This window comes from Camellia sinensis, chromosome 8 (genome assembly GCF_055761805.1).
Source record: "Camellia sinensis isolate YWXY chromosome 8, ASM5576180v1, whole genome shotgun sequence".
Taxonomy (NCBI): domain Eukaryota; kingdom Viridiplantae; phylum Streptophyta; class Magnoliopsida; order Ericales; family Theaceae; genus Camellia; species Camellia sinensis.
In genome coordinates, this window is record NC_138968.1 from 139,930,579 (window position 1) to 139,954,606 (window position 24,028).

The 24,028-nt window shown below is 32.4% G+C and overlaps 1 protein-coding gene across 1 annotated transcript; it reads right to left on the bottom strand.

Moving 5' to 3' along the window:
* Nucleotides 1-13,283: 13,283 nt before the first annotated feature.
* LOC114315035 (uncharacterized) lies at nucleotides 13,284-23,620 on the bottom strand. The gene is made up of 4 exons (XM_082885599.1): nucleotides 20,920-23,620; nucleotides 19,519-19,943; nucleotides 15,269-15,352; nucleotides 13,284-14,174 (listed from the first exon to the last, which is right to left on the bottom strand). The coding sequence occupies exons 1-4, from the start codon at nucleotides 23,618-23,620 to the stop codon at nucleotides 13,284-13,286; spliced, it is 4,101 nt and encodes a 1,366-aa protein (XP_082741725.1).
* Between the last annotated feature and the right edge of the window lie 408 nt (nucleotides 23,621-24,028).

Consider the following 24,028-nt stretch of genomic DNA (forward strand, 5'->3'; position numbering starts at 1 on the left):
TAGCTTAATTTTAATGATTATTTGTTAATTTTAATTGTCTAAATTAAACTTGACCCGACCGCTTTGACTTATCTAAGGCTTCGTTTGGGATATGGGTTGGCTTTTTGATTATTTTAGTTTGGGACTAAAAAGTCTCGTTTGGCATTGGCTTTTTGATTTTTATGAAAGAAAAAAATAAAATGATTATAGTTTAGTTATGACATTTTGTTTTATTAATTTTTTAACCTATTTTATCTTTTTATGACTATTTTAATCTTTTAACTCCAAAATTTGTCATGCCAAACAAGGGCTAAGACTTGACCCGACCGTTTATTAATTTTGTCTTGCTTAAGTGCAATTAAGGACACCCCCAAAAAGTCACAAGTCATTGTCATGGTCCAGCGGTTCATAAATTTGAGAAAAAATTATTGGTTGGTCACGCAGTCATGTCTTTAGCTAATCATAAATTTTCATGTTCTCTTAAATTTCTCAATTATCTAACATAAAATTATAAATTCTATCATTTTCACCAATTAGAACACATGTAAGACATCACGTCACGATGCCCAAAACCAACCAATGACTTCTCAAATTCCATACTATCATGTCATGACTTTGTTGCCTCTCAGAATTTAAGGCATTGTCTTTCAATCAATTTTTTTTTCTTAACAGGTTGTGGAAAATATAACCCAAAGGAAAAAAAAACACGTCACATCGTGTGTCATCGTCGTATAAAATAGATTCCTTTATTTTGAAAATTTTATAATGTGTACCACACATTTTAATTTTAAAAATGTATATAAGTTTAGTTATCTATAATATAGAATTTGATTTTAAAATTATGTGGTGGTTAAATTTGTAGTTTACTTGGTCATAAGAGTTTGTGGTGGTTATAGGGTTTTTGTGGTGTTTTTGGTTATAATCCAAATTTATTTTGAGGGTTCTTTTTGGGGGGCAATAACAAATCATGATAGTCATGCCTTTAGCCAATCACAAATTTTCATTTTCTCTTAAGTTTTCTAATCATCTAATACAAAATTATGAATTTTATTCTCTCCACCAATTAGAACACATGTAGGGCATCACGTGACAATATCCAGAACCACCCAATGGCCCCGTTTGGTAGAGCTGTGGAAAAGTGATTATAGCTTATAACTTAACAGCTTATAGCTTATAACTGTGAACATAAACTGATTTTTTACTTTATAAGTTAAGTTGCTCCTCCCCCACTCAAAGAATAAGTTGATTTTTGACTTACAAAAAGCTATAATAAGCTGTCTTGTTAAGCTGAACCAAACACATCAAAATAACTTAAATTAAACTAAAAGCTGAAATAAGCTGGAAATAAACACTACCAAACAGGGCCAATGACTTCTTAAATTCCAGGCTATCATGCCATGTAGGGATGGCAATTTAAACCCGGCCCGATGGGGACCCGATCCCCCGACCCGATTGGAACGGTTTTTCCCCGAAAATTATCCCCATAGAGCCGGGGATGGTATTAAAAATTAAATCCCCGATAATTTTCGGGCCGGGGACGGGGATAGGTTCCTCAACCCCGGCCCCGCCCCGGCTGTTCCCCGACTGTATCCCCGTATAATTATATTATAATATATATATATATATATATATATTATGTTAGTTGTTTAGTGTTAGTTGTTTAGTGTTATTATAATATATATATATATATATTATATTATTTGTTTAGCCCTCTCACACTCTTTCACATTCACTCACATCACACTCCTCTCAGAGTCTCAGCCTCTCTCCCTCTCTCTCTCTCCTGTGTAGATCGTGTGATGAAGATAAGATCAATAGCAGATAGCCTCCTCCTCCTCCGACGAGGGCCACCTCCTTCTCGTCCGACACCTCCGACAACGATGCCGTTGATGATGTTTTTTTTTTCTCAGATCTCCTCCTCCGACGTTGATGATATATTATATTATATGTTTTTTTTTCTCCTTCTCATCCGTGACCTCTCTTCTCAGATCTGTGTAGTGTGTGTGTGTGATGTTGATGATGTTTGCTAAGTTCTCTTTTTCTACTCAGATCTCTCTCAGAGAGCTATTTTTCTTTTCTTTTTTTGTTGATGAAGATCTGTTTTATTTTTTTTTTATTTGTGGGTGAAGATCAACTCCTCTTCCTCCTCTCGTTTTTTTATTATTTTTTATTTTTTATTTTTCTGGAGTTAATTTTTTTTGAAGATCTGTTGATTGATGATGTTGTATTTAAGCTGAAGTGGGTTGTTAATGGCCGGGGATTTTCGAGGTCGGGGAAACCCGATCCCCGTTAGGGGCGGGGGTGGGGGCGGTAGTGAGATCCCCGTCGGGGATCGGGGCCGGGGATGGGGGGAAGTTCGGCGATCGGGGATCGGGGACGGGGAGGGTGATCCCCGGCCCCGCCCCGCCCCGTTGCCATTCCTAATGCCATGACTTTGTTGCCTCTCAGAATTTAAGGTATTGTCTTTCAGTCAAATTATTTTCTTACCCGGTTGTGGAAAATATAACCCAAAGGACAAAAAAGATATCATCATTGTGTGTCATGGTCGTATGAGATAGATTCCTTTATTTTGAAAATTTTATAATGTGTCCATACGTTCAAATTTTAAAAATATATATAAGTTTCGTTATCTATAATGTAGAATTTGATTTTAAAATTCTGTGGTGGTTAAATTTGTAGTTTACTTGGTCATAAGAATTTGCAGCGGTTATAGGATTTTTGTGGTGTTTTTGGTTATAATCCAAATTGATTTTGAGGGTTTTTTTTTGGGGGGGGGGGGGAATAACAAATCATGATAGTTGACCAAAAATATTTACAAATATATTGAGGTGCAATTTTTTTTTTATGTAAAAAAAACCAGCAAAAATTGCACCCCACAAAAGTTTTCATATTTTTATAAATATTTATCCTATTTATTTTCTTTTCTAAAAAAAAAAGACTACTTTCCTATTCTATTCGTTAGTACGAGACAATTTCGAAATTTTACTTATGTAGTGTGATTTGTAATTTATTAACATTCATGTACTAGGTGAATGATATGATGTTGCTTCTCATAAGCATTTTTTTAGACGTAATCATTGAAATTCAAGTTTTTGGAATACATTTTTATAATTATTGTTGGCTTAATTTTAATAGTAATTTATTGATTTTAGTTATCTAAAGTAGATTTGATCGGACCACTTTGATTTACCTAATACTTTACTTTGAGGCCCCCCTCCAATACTATAATAGTGGCTTTGTCCTTGCTCACGAGTCCTTTAAATTCTCTGAGATTAAGGCCTCGTTCGGCAATAAGCCGGTTTAGTCAAAAAATTAAAAAGTTATTGAAAAAATCAAAAAATCAACAACTCATACAAAAAAGTCAAAAATTCTCTTTTCTCTCTATTTTTTCACATCTTTTCGTAAAAAATCAAAATGTCATCCCAAACATACTAATTTTTTTTAGTTCATATTTTAGCCAAAAAGTCAAAAATTATTAAATTAGTCTGTTTCCAAACGAGGCCTGAGAGTACCCTCAAGTTCCATAAAAGATTCACTCGTACAAAATATTAACAAAATACATCAAGTATAATTTTATTCAATGCTCCACTTTAAAGTTATAGTAGTTAATAGACTCCAGATTGTAAAAACAATAAAATAAGAAGGAAAAAAAAAAAAGAAAGAAAGTGGGGTAATCGGATGTTTGTTTGCAGAGAAGTTATTTAATGATCTTGAAACATGATCGTGTAGTATCTCAAGTAAATTGTGATTAATGAAAAGTATGGAATCACCATTTTGTGTTAAATGATTTCAAATAAAAAAATAACACAGTGATTGACTAGGGCCAAATTCATGTGGTTCCTTTAGACCATGAGCCATGATATAATTTTTCTTATTTGCAAGGTTTAGGACTGCCCACGTGGCGGACTTAATGAGGAGTACTAGAAGGGTGCACTTAAACTTAAAAGTAAACTTACAAATTTAATTTTTAAAATTCAAAATTGCTATGACAGTTAAGCTATCATGAAGAATATGTGTGTAGATGTAGGGAATTTTTATTTTTATTTTTATTATTCAATTTACACGTGGCAAAAGTTTTAGGAGACCAAATTTAAATCTCACTTAATATAATAGTATAGATAATTTTGTTGGCAACCACACGTGTAAATAAAAGGGTAAATTATAAATATACTAATTTGTTTAAAATATGATTTACGAGTGATTCTACTTACATCATAAAACTATCTCCTTACACTCTTAAAATATTTTTTATAATACTAGTTTTAACCTCCACCCCATTACCACCACCTCCACCGGCCCTAGTTCCAGAGAGAAACCCTACTCCTCCTCTTCCTCATCTATCAACGCTAATCTCCCAAGGAAGGTGCTGGTGCATAGTTTGGGACATTCTCTCTCTCTAAATATATATAAGGGATTTATTGATTTAGGCACTATTTGACACAAACTAAACAAGTACACTTATTTGGGTTATATCATCCTTCTATTTTTCTGTATATCTTTTCATAAAAAGTCAAAAAGTATACTTATTTAAATTATCTCAAATAATCTCATAAATTCTAAAACAAAATGGACTCCATCCATGTATTTGCTTAAAAAAATTGGGTCTCTCTTTCTCTCAAATCTTTCTTCTTATATGATTTGTTCATATTTTTGTTCTAGATATGATTTGGGTATTGAACCTTGGGAGAAGAGGATTTTGTCTGTCAATGGAGTAGGCCATGAGACCCGAAGCATTGAGATTGATGGTGACCGAACCAGAGTGGTGGCGGAGTGGCAGTGACAATGATAGTAATAGATAAGTGGAGGTGAAGAAATTATGGTTTGAAATGTTTGGGTGCAAGGAGAAGAATTAATAGTAGGGAATTGTAAAAATGTAAAATAAAATTTTAATATTTTAAGGGTGTATAGAGATAGTTTTGTAGTGTAAGTAGAATCACTGGTGATTTGCTCATTGTGATTTTAGAAATTATGTCTTTTAAAATTCTTCATTTCATAATAAATGGAATCTTTTATTAATAAATCATCAAATTAATTAACAATTTTTAATGATGTCATAAATTTATTTTAATTAATAATTTAAATAATTTTATTATTATATAATAGAACAGTTAGAAATTTTATTTTTTTAATTAATTTTATTAAATAAAAAAAAAGATAAACTTGACTTTACCCCCTTACACTTTAGGCCATGTGCGATTTATAATTAACGTTTAAAAATCATCACATAACATAATTTGTGAATTAAAATATACACTAACTTTTATTAACAGAATTTATGCATTGACCTTTATACCACACAATTCAAAACTCAAAACTAAACTCTTTTCAAAACTCTATTTTAAAAGAAAAAAATTCAAAAAAATATTTTTATTTTATTTTTTAAATTTTTTTTTAGAATCATATGATTTGAGTGTGAAGTCGTGTTTTGAGTTATGAGTTTTGAATTGAGAAAATTTATTTAGTTATGAGTTTTAAAAAGAGTTTTGAACTGTACTTTAAAAGTTTTTGGATTTATTTTTTTTAAGTATTTAAAAATTTTCTTTATTTTTATTTTTTTAGGGTAAATATTTTATATTTTAAATATTTATTTATTTATTTTAATATGCACTATATTTCATACATTTATGTGCTTATTTTTTTAATATAAAAAATATAAAAAAATTAATTTTTTATTTTAAATATATAATTTTAATTTTAAGTATATTTTTTTATTTTTTATTTTAAATATTTTATTTTAGTTCATAAATATATTTTTAAATATTTTAATTTTTTTGTTATGTGTTGGTTATGATTTGAGTGTAGAGTTTTGAAAGTAGTATGGAATTTCGAATTATATGTTTGGTTATGAGTTTTGAAAATAAATTTTTGAATTGCGTATTGAGTTATATGTTTGCTTACGATTTGAGTGTCAAATTGTGTTTTGAGTTTAAAAAATTAAAATTAAAAATTAAAATATTTACAAAATAAAATAAAATGTTTAAAAGAAAAAATTTAAATAAAAATTATATATTTAAAAAAAAATATTCTTAAACATTTTTTAATATTTTTAAAAAATAAATCCAAAAAATTCAAAATACAACTAAAAATTCAAAAACTCAAAACTTAAAATAGAAATCAAAACTCTTAACCAAATAAATTTTCTCTTTTCAAAATTTAAAATTCAAAAACTCTTCAATACATTTTTCAAAATTCTTTTCAAAACTCATAATCAAATAAATTAGAAATGAAGTTAATAAAAAAGTTATAAAGATGTTATAATGGTTGGAGAAGAAAGGTGTACGGAGAGAAACAATAGAAAAATGGGGTTAGAAAAATGGTGTAGAGAGAGAAATAATAGAAAATAGGAGAAATGATAACTTTTTGTAAATTTGAAGATGTAGAAAGGATATTTTCATATTGAAAATTGACTTTACTCTCTTCCAGGGCTGTGTGGCTCTCCCATTTTGTTATTTTTGACAGAAAAATTAACGGTGTATTTTAGTTTATAAATTACATGAGGGTTATGTAATCATTTCCAAATTTTAGGGAGATAAATCTGCACATGACCCAAATTATAAGAGGGTAAAGTGAAGTTTGCCCAACAAAAAATTCTGACAAGGTGTTAATTGTAATTTTTCAAACCATAAGAGGTAATCCGTATTTTAAACATATTTTAAGGAGTTATTTATAATTTATCCGTAAATAAAATATACTTGTATTGGAAAATGTTGATATGCAATTTTTATTTTAAAATTATTATTATAAAGAAAGTTACGAAATTTTATAATATTAATTATCAATTATGGTAATGTAATTAAGTTTATATTATAGCAGTGCAATATTCAGGAGGTGTATTTATAATTTATTCATAAATAAAGAGTGCTGCTATTAGCACCTACTTAATTTCTTTAGACCCCAAAATTCTCACTTTTTTTTTATTATTAAAATTATACTCTAAAGTAAAATTACATTAAAAGATAACTTTTAATGGAACACTCGCCCACCAAATGAAAACAATTAGAATGACACTGTACAATATTGTACATGCACCTCCATCCCCATCTCTGCATATTCCTTACCAATCTAAACCCTAATCATATTATTCTTCATCACCATCCTAAACCCATGTATTCATCTTCAATGAAAAATATTAGAAACTATCTAATCAGTTAACATTTTGTTCGGTAGTTTCAAATGTGTTCAATGTTCTAAATCAGTTAACGTTACAAACAAACCTATTACAGGCTCCGAGTTTTTACATTTGTGGACGTTTTCACTATTCGTTGATACTTATAGAGTAATGGAGGATGATGACAACAATTTTAATGAGGTTGGCGTTGCATTGGTAAGTTTATTTATCTTATTCAAGATTATTTTCGGTTCAGTACTGATTTGTCAACTATTAAAGTTCTATTCAGTAATACTGAGCTAAATAGAAACATTTAGTTTAGTAATACAGTACTGAACATAAACATTTTGTTCGGTACTAGAATACCAAACAGTTCCATATTTTTTTCCTATTTTTGTTTTCTCTGAGAGTTTTTCCCTCTAAAATCCCCTGTATTGAGGGTTTTGACCCTGAAATAAATAAAAATAATAATATGTGATGGAAGTTAGAGGTTACCTAAAAGAAGAAGAAAGAGACCGTCGAAGAGATTTTAGACGAGATTTTTGACTAAGATACCGTTGTTCATGGTGACGAGGAGAAACAGATCATCATTTGTGAGAGAATGAGAAGAAAGGGACAGTCAATTCGTCTCTCAATCGTTTGTTGTTCTCAATCGTTCATCGTTTACTGAGAGAAGAAGAAGAGAGGGTGTGCAAAATTAGGTGGGTACTTAGGTGTGATGATATTATGAATATGATAAAATTGGTATTAAATGAAATGTTTAATGAAATCTTATTAAAATTTAGAGTTTAAAGTGGGGGTTCAAAGAAATGAGAGGTTCAAAGAAATTTAGGTACTAATAGTAACCCTCTAAATAAAATATGGGTAAATTACACTTACACCCCATGAGGTTTGGGTTTAATACATATCACCCCTTGATGTTTGGAAAATTACACTAAACCCCCCTGCCATTGTAATTATTTAGACAGAATGAAGATATTGAACTTATGCATTATCTCTTTTTTTGCTATGCTTTACCTCCTCTGTTATTGTTGTTATTGTTTTTTTTTTTTTTTCAATGTAATTTCTTTTGTTTTTCTACTAGGAGTTGGTCTTTTATATAAGCAGGGGATTTGTGAAATGTGACTATTAACTACAGGGGTGATAATGTAATTTTCAGAACGTTAGGAAGTGAAATGTAATTGAACCAAACTTCAAGGGGTATCAGTGTAATTTATCCATAAAATATACTTTGTATTGGAAAATGTTGATATGCAATTTTTTTTTAAAATTATTATTATAAAGAAAGTTACGAAATTTTATAATATTAATTATCAATTATGGTAGTGTAATTATGGTTATATTATAGCAGTGCAATATTCCTGGACAAATAAAAGTCTGTTACACGACTAATACCGTCCAAGGAGTATGCATCAGTAGCTGAACTGTTGTGCATTTGAGGTGAAATATCTTGAGCCTGATAGTGACTGCACATACATAAAAGTTGATATCAGTCAATTTTAGTTTAAAATCTCTGTTCTGTATAACTCAAGGAAAAAAAACACATAAAAACAAATGAAGGATGGCAACAGGAGTCAAGTCCTTCCGTAGGAAATACGCGTCTGATTAATGCTGAGAAAATATTTTTCCACATTTGATTGCGTTTTTGAAATTAATGTTTTAATTGTTTTGTAGCGTGGTAGCAGGGTGGTGATCAAACTTGTGGGGTTAACTTGAGAAAAATACATGTTCTGTTTGGGTGAGTGATTTGAGAAGGAATTTGAAAAAAGAAAGAGAAAATGTATGTGAAAGTATGTAAAATGTAAGTATATTTTATCCACATTTCACCTATCTTTTTCATTTCTCTCTCCAAATCTTTTCACAAATCCCACAATCAAACACAACATTACTCCTACGAGTTTGACATTATTAGACTGATTTATAGTATAACTAAAGTAACTAAAATTATACAGATGCTGGATAGCCCTGAAATGAAAAAAGATATATATTTTAATAGATAGAAAAAAAAAAAAAAAGGAGAGAAGAAGAAGAAGAAAGATAACATCATCTTTTCATCCATACAATTCACAAATTACTTATGAAAAAATATTTAAATGTTCTGTGAATTAAAACCTTGAGAGAGACAAGTATAATTATGTCGAAGTACGGGGCTAATTATATTTTTTCTAAACTTCAAGAGGTGAGTGTAATTTATCCAAATTAAAAATTAGACTTGGCAGACTTTCATCTAAATTTATCTGCAAAATGCCATCGGGTATACTTGAGATTGAGTCCACAACATGAATCCAGAATGTGAATATTCAATGATTAAATCTTATTGTGTCAAGTATTAATTTAAATTTAAAACTTCATATATCATGGTTTATTAGGATGTAAACAATTGGGTATGCCAGTTTGATCAAGCAGAAACATAAGGTTCAGGTTTGTATAAACCAAGGGTTTTTTTTTTTTTTTTGTGTGTGTGTGTGGATAAACCACGGTTTAATCACACAGAGTTGTCACTAGCTGAACAAATATCAGACTAATCAATTCAAGCCTGATAAAATCTGTTATTAGCTTTTGCCTGTAAAGACTGTACTTTGTGAAGTCTTCTGCAAAACTAATGAAAGAAAATACTTGAGGATGAATCTTATATATGCATTTGAAATGTTATCTTCTTTCACTCAATTGAACATCATCTACTATGGAACCTATGTAGAGTATATGGCAGGATCGGCATTGCATGTCGCAGCCTTTTTAAGTACATTCAAATGAGAAAAGATGAATGCTAAGATAAAACACAAAGAAAAATTGAAAAATAGCATGCAATTAATTGTTGTAGGCAGCCAAAGCAATAGTTGGGATGGCATAGTTGTTGAGTCATCCAACAATATCTTCACGATTAATCAGATCTCAAGAACCTGAGAGAAGAGAAAAAATAATTTAATCTCCAAACAATTTGATGGGATACAACAAAAAAGGAAAAAGGAGACATAAGTAACAAGCTACATTGGCCTGAAAATTTGATTTTTGGTTCCATATTGAATAATATCTTGGGCAAACTTCACTTTTAACTCCTTATAGTTTGGTCCACGTGCGAATAACTCTTTATCATTTAGAAAAAAATCACATAACCTCATATGATTTGTGAACCAAAGTGCACTGTCTATTTTTCATTCAAATTAACTGGATGTAAGGTTCACACAACCATAAAGAGAATAAGCTATTTTTTAAGACCAAAATACCCCTTACACATTTTTAAATTTACAAAAACATTTCATTCTTCTTTCTCTTTCTCTCTCTACTATTTTCTCGTTCTATTTTCCAGCAAATTTCAGTTGAGCACAAAATCAAGAGAGGCCTGCCAATATCTCTTCCTGAGGCCGGTACAACCTTTCATGGCTACATCTCTGTGTACATGACTATGGGCAAACTTGGACACATCAATACAGTGAATAGACCATGGGCACACTTGGACACACCAATACCCACCATGCCTGAGACGTAAGTAAAGCCAAACTGGTACACTCACAATCAAAACTCAATCCAATCAACCAAACTATTCAAACAACTAATGAGCACCAACAATTCAAAACCCAAGAAGATCAATTAATAGATTCCAACTGAGCATCAAATTTTAATTCATTAACACAATTAAATTACCAAACAAAACAAACTCAGTTCATATTTTATTAATAAAAAAATACTTCTGTTTTTGGTCTATTCCTGTGAATGGGTGTACCTCATAATGCAATCCTCCCAATTATGGCAGCAAAATGTCAATAGACTTAAAATAGCCTCTCTCTTTTCTTTTTTCTTTTTTTTTTTCACTGAAAACCAGTGCAGTGTAAACAATGCTACTCACCAAGAGTACTCACAAAACTCTGGCCTTCCCACTCCACATAGACAGTTATGAAACTAAGGGTCTCTGAGGTATCAAAGAGTACTTAATTTGAGTTTTGCTACCTGTGCAATTCATAGCCTAGTGAAGCCTGTTTGACGACTACTCCAATCCTCAAGTGGTTTAGTATCAACAGTGATTCAAAAACAGAGCTACATGTGATGTTGATCAGCTAAACTCTTGTGCCTTTAACCTCATCAAGGCATCATATCCAGTAAATGCATTCATGAGAAATCACTCTACCCAAAACTCCGTCAGTTGATCATCTCTTCTGTATTATTCTTGATGACACTTGTAATGAAAACCTAGTTCAATTATTTTACTCCTTAAAAATGCAAAAGAAACAGAAAATGGTTGAACTATCTAAAGCATTACGATAGTTGCAGACCAACTTTAAGGATTGAAATCAAGCACTCCTTTATTTTGAAAGTATTAGCAAAGCTCTGATCTTTTTGTTTGAATAGTCTTAAATCGGCAATAATGCTTGCTGCTTGTTTGGGCAAAGCAATCTTAACATAGTTATGGAGACCCAAACTATCACAAAACATGTTATCCGTAGGTCTCTGCCCCGTGAACGTCTCCAATAAGTGGATGCCATACCTATACACACCACCTGATGTTCACACCTCATTTCCCATACCATACTCTGCAATTCATGCATTAAACAAAATAAGGGGTATATTAGGGACTAAGATTTGCAGATACAGGTAAATACACCCAATAATGGCAAAAATACTCCCAAATTCAGTAAACTGTATGACCTAACATGAAGGAGATAAAATAGAATAGTTTTAGTTTTAGAACCCATTCATCCATCCATTGTACTGAATGTGAGAGTAATACACTGGAAACAATCAGCAAAAAAATTATTATAGTGCATTGTAAGGAACAAAAGCAAAAAACCATCAACTCTGCTTCATTGATTAACAGAGCAGATTCATGGCTGTGTGAATAAAAAATAGATTCTATAGTGAAGGCACAAAGGAAAACAAAGAAGAGCCTAAGAGTTATATTTTCCAGGAGCTGCATAACCGACAGAACCTCTTATGCCAACAGAACTTGATTGATTTGCCGAACGGTCATAGATGGCTCCTGGAATGAATCTTGCTAACCCAAAGTCACCTACGTGTGCAGTCATTTCATCGTCCAGAAGAACATTGCTCGGCTTGAGATCACAGTGAACGATTGGGTTCTGAGCAATGATTGTGAAGATAATCAACTGCAGAAACAACATCAATGGCAATATTTAACCTCTGTACAAGGTCTAAATTCCTTGATTATTTATGTGCCTTATCTTCATTCTCATTTGCATGTAACCAATCCTCTAGGCTACCATTAGCCATAAACTCATAAACAAGAGCTTTGAAATCGTTACAAATGATAGTCAGCACTTGAACATGCTGTGAGAACCTTGAGAAGATTTCGATGTTTTATGTGCCTCAAGGTCTCACACTCGGTGAAGAAACTCTTGGAAGCTCCAAGGCGTTGAAGGTTTAGTACTTTCACTACTACAACATTTTCACCTTCACCAAGAACTCCTTTGTACACATAACCAAAACTACCCACACAGACCAAATTGGATAGAGAAAACCCATCAGTAGCTTTACGTAGACTTTGGTATGACAATTTAAAAAATGAGAGCCCTAAATATTTGAAAAAAGGTACTGTGTTAGTCTTTCTACACCAGAAAGGATATAGGAAACTTATTAGAATTAGTCTTAGAAGCCCAAAAGATATGAGGATTATTAATTTCAAGCTTTGAGTAAATTTTTCCCTTTGGAACCCCTTGAAGTCGCAACTGTATAGCTGTAATTCAGGTATACCCCCACAAAGCTTGTAGTTTCCCTTAACAGAAATAGATGTCACATTCTGAAATATGCCACTTTCTGGTACCGCACCCTCAAAATCATTGAATGATAGACTTAATTTTTGTAAGAAGGGAAAGTCCTCTAAATAGTCTGGGATTTTTCCAAAGAAATTATTGTGAGAAGGATCTAACTCCTCCGTACCTCTCAAATTACTTGAAGATGAAGGAAGGATTCCCCATAATTTGTTGCTCTCTATATGTAGTAATCTCAATTTTAAGCAACTACCAAGAGTGCTTGGAATTTCACCGGCCAACATGTTCTCAGAAACATCAAGTTCTTCTAGATTTTTTAAAATTCCAATTTCCATTGGAAGGGAATCAGCCAAATCATTACGAGATATGTGTAGATACAATAACGATAAGAGATTGAGAACTTCACTGGGTATGGTACCACCAAGATTGTTTTGAACTAGTCTTAGTTCCTGTAACATTTGGCATTTCCCAAGACTTCAAGGGATTCTGCCATGAAGATTATTGTTGCATAACATAAGATTTGTCAACACAGTTAAATTTCCAATAGACAATGGGATATCCCCGCAGATCATATTACCTGAGAGATCCAATTTCTGTAGCTTTTGAAACTTTCCAATATCAGCAAGAATGTTACCTGTGAAATTGTTGTTTGACAAGTCAAGAATCTGCAAATTGATCAGATTTCTTATCCCGGTTGGGATGATCCCAACTATTTCATTGTTTCTCAATATTAGTTTACCAAGATTAGTGGATAAATTGCCAATTGATTCATGCAACAATCCTCCAAAATTGTTTTTGCTCAGATCTAGAACGTTCAAATTTGTCACATTGTTCAAAGAATAGAGAAACCTCAAGTCATCGGCTTCCCCGGCTCCTAAACCATCTCCATGAAAGTTTAACAGCTGAAGATCATGCAGGTTGTCCAAAGGAGGAACTTTTCCAGTAAATTTATTACCGGCCAAGCCAAGGCATTGTAGTTTAGTGGCATTGGACATTGAAACAGGAATGGATCTAGTAAACGAGTTTACACCAACTTCAAAGACACTAAGATTGGGAAGAGTAATTCCTAGGTCCCAGGGAAGGCTCCCTTGAATTTGGTTCATTACGACATTAAATTCTGTAGCAGACGAGAGATTAAAGATTGAGAAAGGAATGGAACCAACCAACCTGTTCATCCTCAACAGAAAAACTTCCAAGTTTGTAAATCGACCCAGATCAACAGATATGTCATCACCAATACTATTTTCTTCTGCAACAAATGATAGATTCCCGAAAGAATAAGGTACACTACCTGTTAGATTGTTTCTCCCAATGTACAGGCTCTTTAACTTAGAGAACCCAGCTCCACTGGAATTTTCCCTCCCAACCTATTGCCAGAAAATTCAAGAACAACTAAGACTATTGTTACTCAATGATAGTTCATTGAGAAAGCTTAGATTTCCAATGTGAGGTGAAATGGAGCCTGTTAATTTTTGATGTTCCAAGTTCAACACAATGAGCCTCTGGTTGGAGCAGCCACGTGTTACACCAAACCATTGACAGAAGTGGATTGATTCATTCCACAAATTGAGAGCACCGAATGGATCACTTGTTATTTCAAACTTGAATGCAAGCAAGGCTAGCCGGTCAGTCTCATTCCCATGGCACTATTGAACCCATCTGGGTATTGGAAACAACAAATTGAGTTTGAAAGTCTATTGTGTTTTGCACTGTTTTAAAGAATTTTCAATCTGTTCTCTCACTTTGAAGAATGAATCAGAGCATCAAGTTTATTATTTAGAGTTCTTTCCACTTTGCCCTTAATTTTTGTTACTTTATTTATAGTGTTTATCCCCATCTGTTAAATATGCATAATCATTATAGCATGATTTAATCAAGTTTATTATTATGAGGAAGAACAGGAAACCAATCGCTTTGGTTCCAATTTTGTGAATTTAATTTTTTTTAAATTGATTTTTTGTTTTTGTATTTTTTTTTTGTTTTTAGTGAATTTTTAAAATAGTTTATGATTTTTTTTAGATACACTTAATATAAATACAATTAAAAAGTATAATATTTGTGATTTAAAAAAAAATAGTAAATGTCAATAATACAAAAAAAAAATGAAAATTCAGTACATTTTTATATTTTTGTGTATTTATTGATTTTTTTAAAACATTTTTTTTTATAAATATTTTACTTTTTAAGTACATTTAGGTTAAGTGCATTTAAAAAGTAAAAAATTTACTTAAAATATTAAAAGAATTTACTACAATAAAAAAATTCAGAGTCACCCTCTTGTGGGGACGGCCACATGTTACGCCATCCTATTGACAGAAGTGGACAAATTCATTCCACAAATTCAGAGCTCCAAATGGATCACCGGTTATTTGAGCCTTGAATGCAACATTGCTAGCCAATCTGTCTCATTCCCGGCTACATGAACATGACGAGTAGTAGAGCCTGAACCATCCAAACACACCATGAGAACAAAAACAACAACAACATGCATGAACTGAAACAGAGTCCATGACATTGTTGAAACTAATATCAATCCCATCTCTGACTGCATTTATTCAAGAACCCAACAATGAAGTCAGTCAGTCCTGCAGAAAAAAACAGTCATGATCATGATCAAGATCACGCACTTGCCATCAATCTATAGTTTAAATTCATTCTAGAACTCACACTACCGATTCATTCTCCATCCCAAAATCTAAATCTTTTTTCTTTTACTTTTCAAATTTCTATCCAAATCCATAATCCAAACATAACCTTAAACTTTTTTTATTAAATTTAAAATCAAATGAAATTTCATTTTACTCCCCAAACTATCATTTAAAAATTAATTTAATCCAAGTTTTTTTAATAACAATTTTATACTTAAACTATTCGATTTTATATTAATTTCACCCTCACCGTTAACTACCGTGTATAATCAAATGGAAGTTGCTAATATAACACGGAAATTTAATTTGAAACTTCACTTTACGCTTCGAACTATCCAAAAAAATATCAATTAGACCCCTGAGTATATTTAAAAAATTAATTTAAGTTTACTCTCAAACTATCTTCTTTTTGGTTGTAAGGTAAATTTAAATTTATTCTCTACTTGCACAATCGTCTTAGTTCCACCTCTACTTGTAGTTTAATTTTTTTCAAATACATGTGATGTTGTTATGTGACTACAAATGTCTGATTAATCTATTTTTTTTCATGAATAATTTACTTAAAGAATCTTACAATTTAACCGATTTGAATCATCATAGTAACCTCGAGAAAATCCCACACAAGACTGCACAACAAACTACTGTGCCTCGTGAGTACAACAACAACCTCTCTTCCCTAACGTTTCACCATCTTATTTGTTATTCTCAAACTTTATTCTCTACAATTAACGGAATACATATCTTCTGTCTCCCTTTTTGCCATCTATTTCATACTTCTCTGATATTACTACATCATCACATCAATAATTAAAAAATATAAGACAGAGAATGGTAGATGATCTCATATCCAATAAAAGATCCTAAATGTCTAGAGTCATTATAAGCAAAGCCCTCAAATCCACCATATATTGCCCATTCATGGTCATCCCACCCAACCCACTTAATTTGGGATTTTTCTACAAGTTTACACAATTTGTATACAAACATGAAAAATTTACGGAATTTGTATTTAAAACGACAGGATTGCAGTGTGACTTATATTTTTAAATTAAAAATCTCTATTAAAATAACATTTGGTTATACAAAAAATTGTCACTGCGATATCATTTTGTTAAAGAATTCTATATAAATAGTATTTTCGTATAAAATTGGCTGCCTTATCTCATTATAATCCGAAGAGAAAAAAAAAGATGGCAACAGGTTGCCATAAGTCAAGTCTTTATCCCATAAACAATGGCTCTTGAGGTATCAATTGTTAAAAGCACTATTATATATATTTTGCTCCTTAATCATATCTATGATGAACTTGGTAACTTAGTGGTGTAAAATGGTCTGAACTCATTCCCCTTTTTCCACGAGTAATCATTAATTATTTGTTCGAATGAGCAAATGGAAGGAATTCCATTCCAACTGCTGGAAAAAATAAATATATACTCAGATTAAAAACAATTAGAACTTGAACATATATATATACAGGAACCACCAATATATATTCTAAAATGATTTTTAGACTTTAGACTTCAAAGGATGATTCTTGTAATTAACCTAATCGATTTCTCTAGTTTTTAAGTTAATAGATCTGTTGTTGGGTGTGAATTCTCTGGTTTTGGAGAGTAAACAAAACTTTCATTGGAACTAAGTACTAGTGCCCAAAGCTGGAAGTTTTCATCCCAAATCCTAATAATAACAAGCTGTTTTTATTCCTTTAATCTTTTAAACTTATAGTTATGTTTGATTATCAGATTACGTTGACTAGGATAATGTATGGGATTACTAGTGTGGTGACATTAAACTGTAGATGTAAGATGATTGGTATTTGCTTGTGCACCAGTGTTATTGGTTTTGATTAAATTTATGCAATTACGTAATAACATTCATTCTATAAAATGTAACTATGTTGTTTTTGTCACCAAACCTTTTAAACCAAATGAACTGTAAGAAACCAAGGTAATGTCAGATTTACCATATCCTGAATATCAATGCACTTGAATGCAATTATGTAAGTATTTAATAAATTCAATAAATTTTGAAAAGGAAATGTAGGCTATTTGGCCCAAAGTATATAAACTTCAAACAAGTAGAGAGTTTAAAAAGGATACATCAACAGATCCTGAAACTTGCAAACAGACAAACTACTCTTACCAACTAAAAAAACGGACAACAAACAATCAAGTTTATAACGACTTTAACACAACAAAAATCATAAGAAAAACAAAACAAAATATTCTTCATCCCAGCTAATTGAGTTTTGACAGTATTCTTCACATTTCTCTAATTATTACAAGCAAACATAATATATACAAACCATGTCTTAGTTTATATCACACCACATATATATAGATTATAAGAAGTTTTACAGTTATGTCTTGTTTAGACCATTGCAAGTCATATCCGTAACTATGGAACCTATTTTAGAGTAATAAATGACAAAATGGCCATTGCAAGTCATAGCCTTCTTAAAAAGTACATTTAAATGAGAAAAGTTGAATGTCTGCTTGAGACTATCATAAAAAAATAATAATAATAAAAAATAATAAAATAATTAAAAAAATAAAAAATTAAAGGATAGGATCATATATGTAACACGTGGCCAAATCAATAATTTGCAGCATCACATAGTTGTGGAGTGGACAAATATCTTCAAGTCCAATCAGACCTCAAAATTGGCCAGAATATATAATCTAATCCCATTCTCTTATATCTCCAAACAAACATAACAAAGATTTTAAGTTCTACAGCAACAACTTGTTTGCAACCATTCAAGTCATATGAACCTATTTTAGAGTATCAAATAGGATAAATAGCCATTGCAAGCCATAGCTTTCCTGAAGTACATTTAGATAAGAAAAGTGCATGCTTGAGACAAACTAAAAACATAAAAGAAGGGGGGAAAAAACAAAAAGAAATTAAAGCATAGGATAATATAACATAGTTGCTGAGTTGACAAAGATCTTGAACTCCAATCAGACCTCAAGTACCTAGGGGAAGAGAAAAACGACTAAGTAAAACTTCAAACAGTATGATGAGAAATGATAAACAATTAAAATAAGACACAAAAAGAAGCTGAAGCAACTTGAAAATCAGTTTTTTTTTTTTTTGGTACCTTACTGAAAAAAGGTATACAAATATGTTATTGTAAACCAATTACTCATAAGATCATAAAAGGAAAAAGAAAAAACATAGAAGTAAAGAACAACACTTGCCCTTATCTAGTGTCATGTTTCAAGCTTTATTGAATGCAAAATTCATGGAATGTGTGTAACCCATAATACATGCAACAAAATGTCAGTTTGCCTTTTTTCTTTCTTTTTTGGCAACTAGTGCAATCTAGACAACGCTTCCCTCCTTAGGAATAGATAAGCCTCTAAGGCTTTGCACGGGATTAAAACAGAGTAGTTGCACAATACTCCATCAGTTGGTATATTTTTTAACCCTAGCCATATGCAGATTTAAAAACTTGAAGTTACATTTCCATCAATTCCGTTATATGTATAGCCAAAGTGCACTAACCACCATAGTTGTGTCAAGACATTCAAATGCTTCCAGTTTCTAACCAATTTTGTTTTCTAGATTAAGTTGGAGGGGATTATAGGGGAAAGAACTTTGCAACTTTGAAGTTATGAGAGCTGAGGTTCCAGTAGCGTGGAAAAAGATTTTGGCAATAGAGGTTGATTAATATTGATTGATTTTTGCTTATGTATTATTCTTAGTCATATTTGTAATGTGAATCTAGTTGAATTATTTGCTCAAGTTTGCAGAAGAACCGTAGTTTTGATGGAAAGAAAATAAAAAACCAAAGAAAAAAAAAATTTCCATTCGGTAATGAAACCATCATGCTTGATAGGTTCCATAACTGATTTTTTGTCACCTTCAAAATGTCAATGTTTAAGAATGTGGTCATTTGGGTGAAGTATAGCATATCTAAGGTGTTATGATTTATATGCCACAAGACAAACTAAAGTTTGTCGGCCTAGTGTAGAATTGAGACAATTTCAGTAATAAATGCAGGTATATTCTTTTGTTACTAAGAAAGGGACAGGGTCATACCTACTCATGATCGCACTGTAATTCTAGTTCTTCTTCCTCCATGAACTCCATCAGTTCCAAGAAAGTTGCTCTTGATCGCAAGCAACTGAGTAACAACATGATTAATGGTTGGTCTATCTCTTGGTAGCTCTTGTGAACACACGATTCCAATATTAAGTATTGAAATCAAGCACTCATAAATTTTATGACTGCCATTAGAGCTCTGATTTTGAGTTTTTTCGGTGCTTGAGCTTCCCTCCCCAATTTCTCTTTGTTGAATTAGTGTTGGATCAACAACGCTCACTACTTGTTCAGGTAAAGCCATCTTAGCAAAGTTATGGAGACTCAGACTATCATTAAACATGTTATCAATAGGTCTCTTCCCCGTAAACATTTCCAATAAGAGGATACCATAACTGTATACATCACCAGATGTCGTCACCTCATTTCCCATACCATACTCTGCAATTGATGCATCATTCAAAGTAAATACAATTGTAAAGATGTTTGGCCAGAAGCGTATCAAATAATAGTAATAGTAATGTACCTTCTACGGAAAACTATTTGTAGAAAACAAGTTTAGAGCATAAAAAACTTTACTGTTTAATGTAATATAGGAAAGAATTACGTCTCTTCTTGGTGAGATAACAATATTTGGTTTGTCTGCTTGTGTCAAGAGAAAGGCCCAACTTGAAACAAGTTTGATTGTTTCCCAGTGATATTTATGAAACCAAACAGTTGATGGTTCAATATCTTTTTTAAGAAATAACCAGTTGAAGCTTGGGTGATAGTTTAACTTTATTCAATTAGGTTTGTATTCATCAAACCTATTAATGTAAAAGAAATAGATAGGAGGACTGAAATTAGCAAAGGAGGATTTTCTAGTCTCCTCGTTATGTTATCCTATGACTACACACATAGGAGATGAACAAAAGTTAGATATTGTATGTTGTTATGCTTTCACATTTTGCGCCAAGAAAAATACTAGGATTTCTCAATATTGGTACATCTCCATTGAAGGCAAAAATAAACGTAAATACAATTATATGGATTATGATTTGCAGACAAGATAGAAGACGTATGGAAAATCCTCTAAAAAATGGGATTGTATATTGGGTTGTACATTGTAAGCAAGAAACTAATGAAATTAAGAACCTACAGTCCTTTGAGTTTCATATTTTTCAGACTAAATTATGTGCAACAGAAAAGAAAAAAAAAAATTTACTTTCAAATAACACATTGGAAAGTATTTGCCAAATATTGATTTTCATGCATTTGAAGGGCAAATGATGTTGCAAGAAATAAAACCAAAGAACCATTTGCTTTACTTCATTGATCGAAGGAGCATACTTGATGGATATGCAAATCAGATTCTAAAGTACATTGGAAATTGAAGGTGAAAAAGAATATCAGAAAAGGGCCTAAGAGATACATTTACCTGGAGCAACATAACCAACAGACCCTCTCAAGCCAATGGAACTTGATAGAGTTGTAGAAGAATTATCGATGCCTTCTGGAAGGAATCTAGCTAACCCAAAATCGCCTACATGTCCAATCATTTCATCATTCAGAAGAACATTGCTCGGCTTCAAATCACAGTGAACTATTGATTCTGAGCAATGATGGTGAAGATAATCAAGTGCAGAAGCAACATCAACGGCAATATTTAACCTTTGTAGGAGGTCTAAATTTCTTGATTCGACATGCACCTCATCTTTATTTTCATTTGCATGTAACCAATCCTCTAGGCTACCATTGACCATGAACTCATAAACCAGAGCTTTGAAATCATTACCATTATAGTCAACACTTGAACATGCTGTGAAAACCTTGACAAGATTTCGATGTTTGATGCGCCTCAAGGCCTCACACTCAGCAACGAAACTCTTGGAAGCTCCACGAAATTGAAGGTTTAGTACCTTCACTGCAACAACTTTTTCACCATGATCAAGAATTCCTTTGTAGACTGAACCAAAACTACCCATGCCTATCATGTTGGTTGGAGAGAACCCATCAGTTGCCTTGAGTAGACTTTGGTAGGACAATTTCACATATGACTTCCCTAAAAATCTCAAAGAGGGTACTTTTGTTGTCTTTCTAAAGCAACAAAGATACAATAAACACAACACTATTACTAGTCCCAGAAGCCCAAACGATGTGGGGATTATTATTTTCAAGATGAGTGTAAATCTTTTCCTTTTGAATCCCTTGGTATTGCAACTGTGCAAATGTAGTTTAGGTATACCACCACAAAGTTTGTTGTTTCCCCTAATAGAAATAGCCGTTGCATTTTTAAATATGCCTATTTCTGGTACCGCACCCTCAAAATCATTGAATGATAAATCTAATTTTTGTAAGAAGACAAAGCCCTCTAAATAGTTTGGGATTTTTCCTGAGAAATTATTGTGAGAAAGATCTAATTCCTCAATACCTCTCAAATAACTTAAAGATGAAGGAAGAGTTCCCCAAAAATTATTGCTCTGTATATATAGAAATCTCAATTTTACACAACTACCAAGAGTGTTTGGAATTTTTCCAGACAACATATTTCTAGAAACATCCAATTGTTCAAGATTTATTAAATTCCCAATTTCTAGTTGTATGGACCCAACCAAATGGTTGTCATGTAGGTACAAGTTCAATAATGATGAAACAGTTAGAACTTGTTTGGGTATGGTACCACTAAGATTGTTTCCACCAAGAGCCAGATCCACAAGGGGGCATTTCCCCAGACTTGGAGGAATGTTGCCATGCAAATTATTTATTTGTAAATAAAGATACACTAGCGAAGTCAAATTTTTCAAAGACAACGGAATTTTTCCATAGAATTTATTACCCGAGAGATCCAAAAATTGTAGCTTTTGTAGCTTCCCAATATCAGCAAGAATGTTACCGATGAAATGATTGTCTGACATGTCCAAAGCCTGCAAATTGACCAAATTCGCCATCTCGGTTGGGATGCTCCCACCTATTTTATTGTTATCCAAAGAAAGAAAACCAAGATTAGTGGACAAATTGCCAATTGATTCTGGCAACACCCCACCAAAGTTGTTGGAGTCCAGCACCAAAAAGTTTAAATTGGTGGCATTGGGCAATGAGCTAAGAAAATTCAAGTCACCAGCTTCCCCTGTTCCAAGATGATTGAATTGAAAGTTTAACCGCCCAAGATTGTGAATCATTCCCAAAGGAGGCACTCTTCCAATAAATTTATTTGTTCCCAAGTCAAGGTGATGCAGGTTGGTTGCATTTGATATTGAAATAGGAATGGATCCAGTAAACAAGTTTGCTCCAACTGAAAACCATTGAAGAATTGGAAAAGAAATTCCAAGATCTAAGGGAAGTCTCCCCTGAACTTGGTTCACAGCTATAGCAAAAGTTGTGATGGAAGAGAGATTAAAGACTGAGGAAGGAATAGTACCAACCAACTTGTTATCCTCCAATGCAAGAAAGTTTAAGTTTGTCAATTGGCCCAGGGTTTCAGGTATACTCCCATTGATATTATTGGAACCTGCATAGAATACAGTAAGGGATGACAGATTCCCAAAACTATAAGGAAGGCCACCTGTTAGATTGTTTCTTCCAATGTACAACTTCTCAAGCTTAGACAGAGAACCAAGCTCCATGGGAATTTTCCCAGCCAGACTATTGCCAGTAAGCTCAAGGACAACAAGGTTAGAGCAAGCAGACATATTGGCAGGAATTTCACCACCAATAGAATTATTGTGTAGTGTCAATATTTGCAGTCTCCGTAGATGGCCAAGTTCAGGGGGGATTTGATGAGTGAAGCTATTGTTACGCAACAACAGTTTCGTAAGAAAGCTCAGATTTCCAATGTGAGGCGAAATTGACCCTGTCAATTTTCGATGATCCAGTATCAACTTAGTCACCCTGTGGTGTCGTCGACCACATGTTATGCCAGCCCATTGACAGAAGTGGATGGATTCATTCCACGAGTTTAGAGCTCCGAAGGGATCACCGGTTATTTCAGCCTTGAATGCGAGCAAGGCTAGCCGGTCCGTCTCATTCCCGGATACATGAACATGATGAAGATGAGTACTAGAGCCTGAACCACCCAAACACGAACACCCCATGAGAACAAAAACAACAACATGCATGAACTGAAACAGAGTCCATGACATTGACGACACTAATATTAAACCCATATGAGGATTGGACGCTCTCATTGAATTTGAGAGAGTATAGTATATAATATTGTCTTCAGTGTTACTATTATATTGAGAAGAGTCTACGTCAAACTTATGGAACAGTAAACAGAGTATTCGAATTTGGAAAATGCTAACAAGTAAAAAAAATACTAATAAATAAATAATTAAGAGATAGTGAAATAATATATACTGATTTTTGGTAATTATTAAATGTCTAATTAAATGGGTGGTTCTCCAGCAGGAAAGACAATCATGTGAACTTATTTTGGAAAAAAGGTTAAAAGTTAGTTTATTGGCTTTTTAGTTTTTTTAGTCGTATTACCTCTTTATTTTTTGCACAATTTTTCAAAAAATATTTAAGAAAAAAACAAAATGTTAACT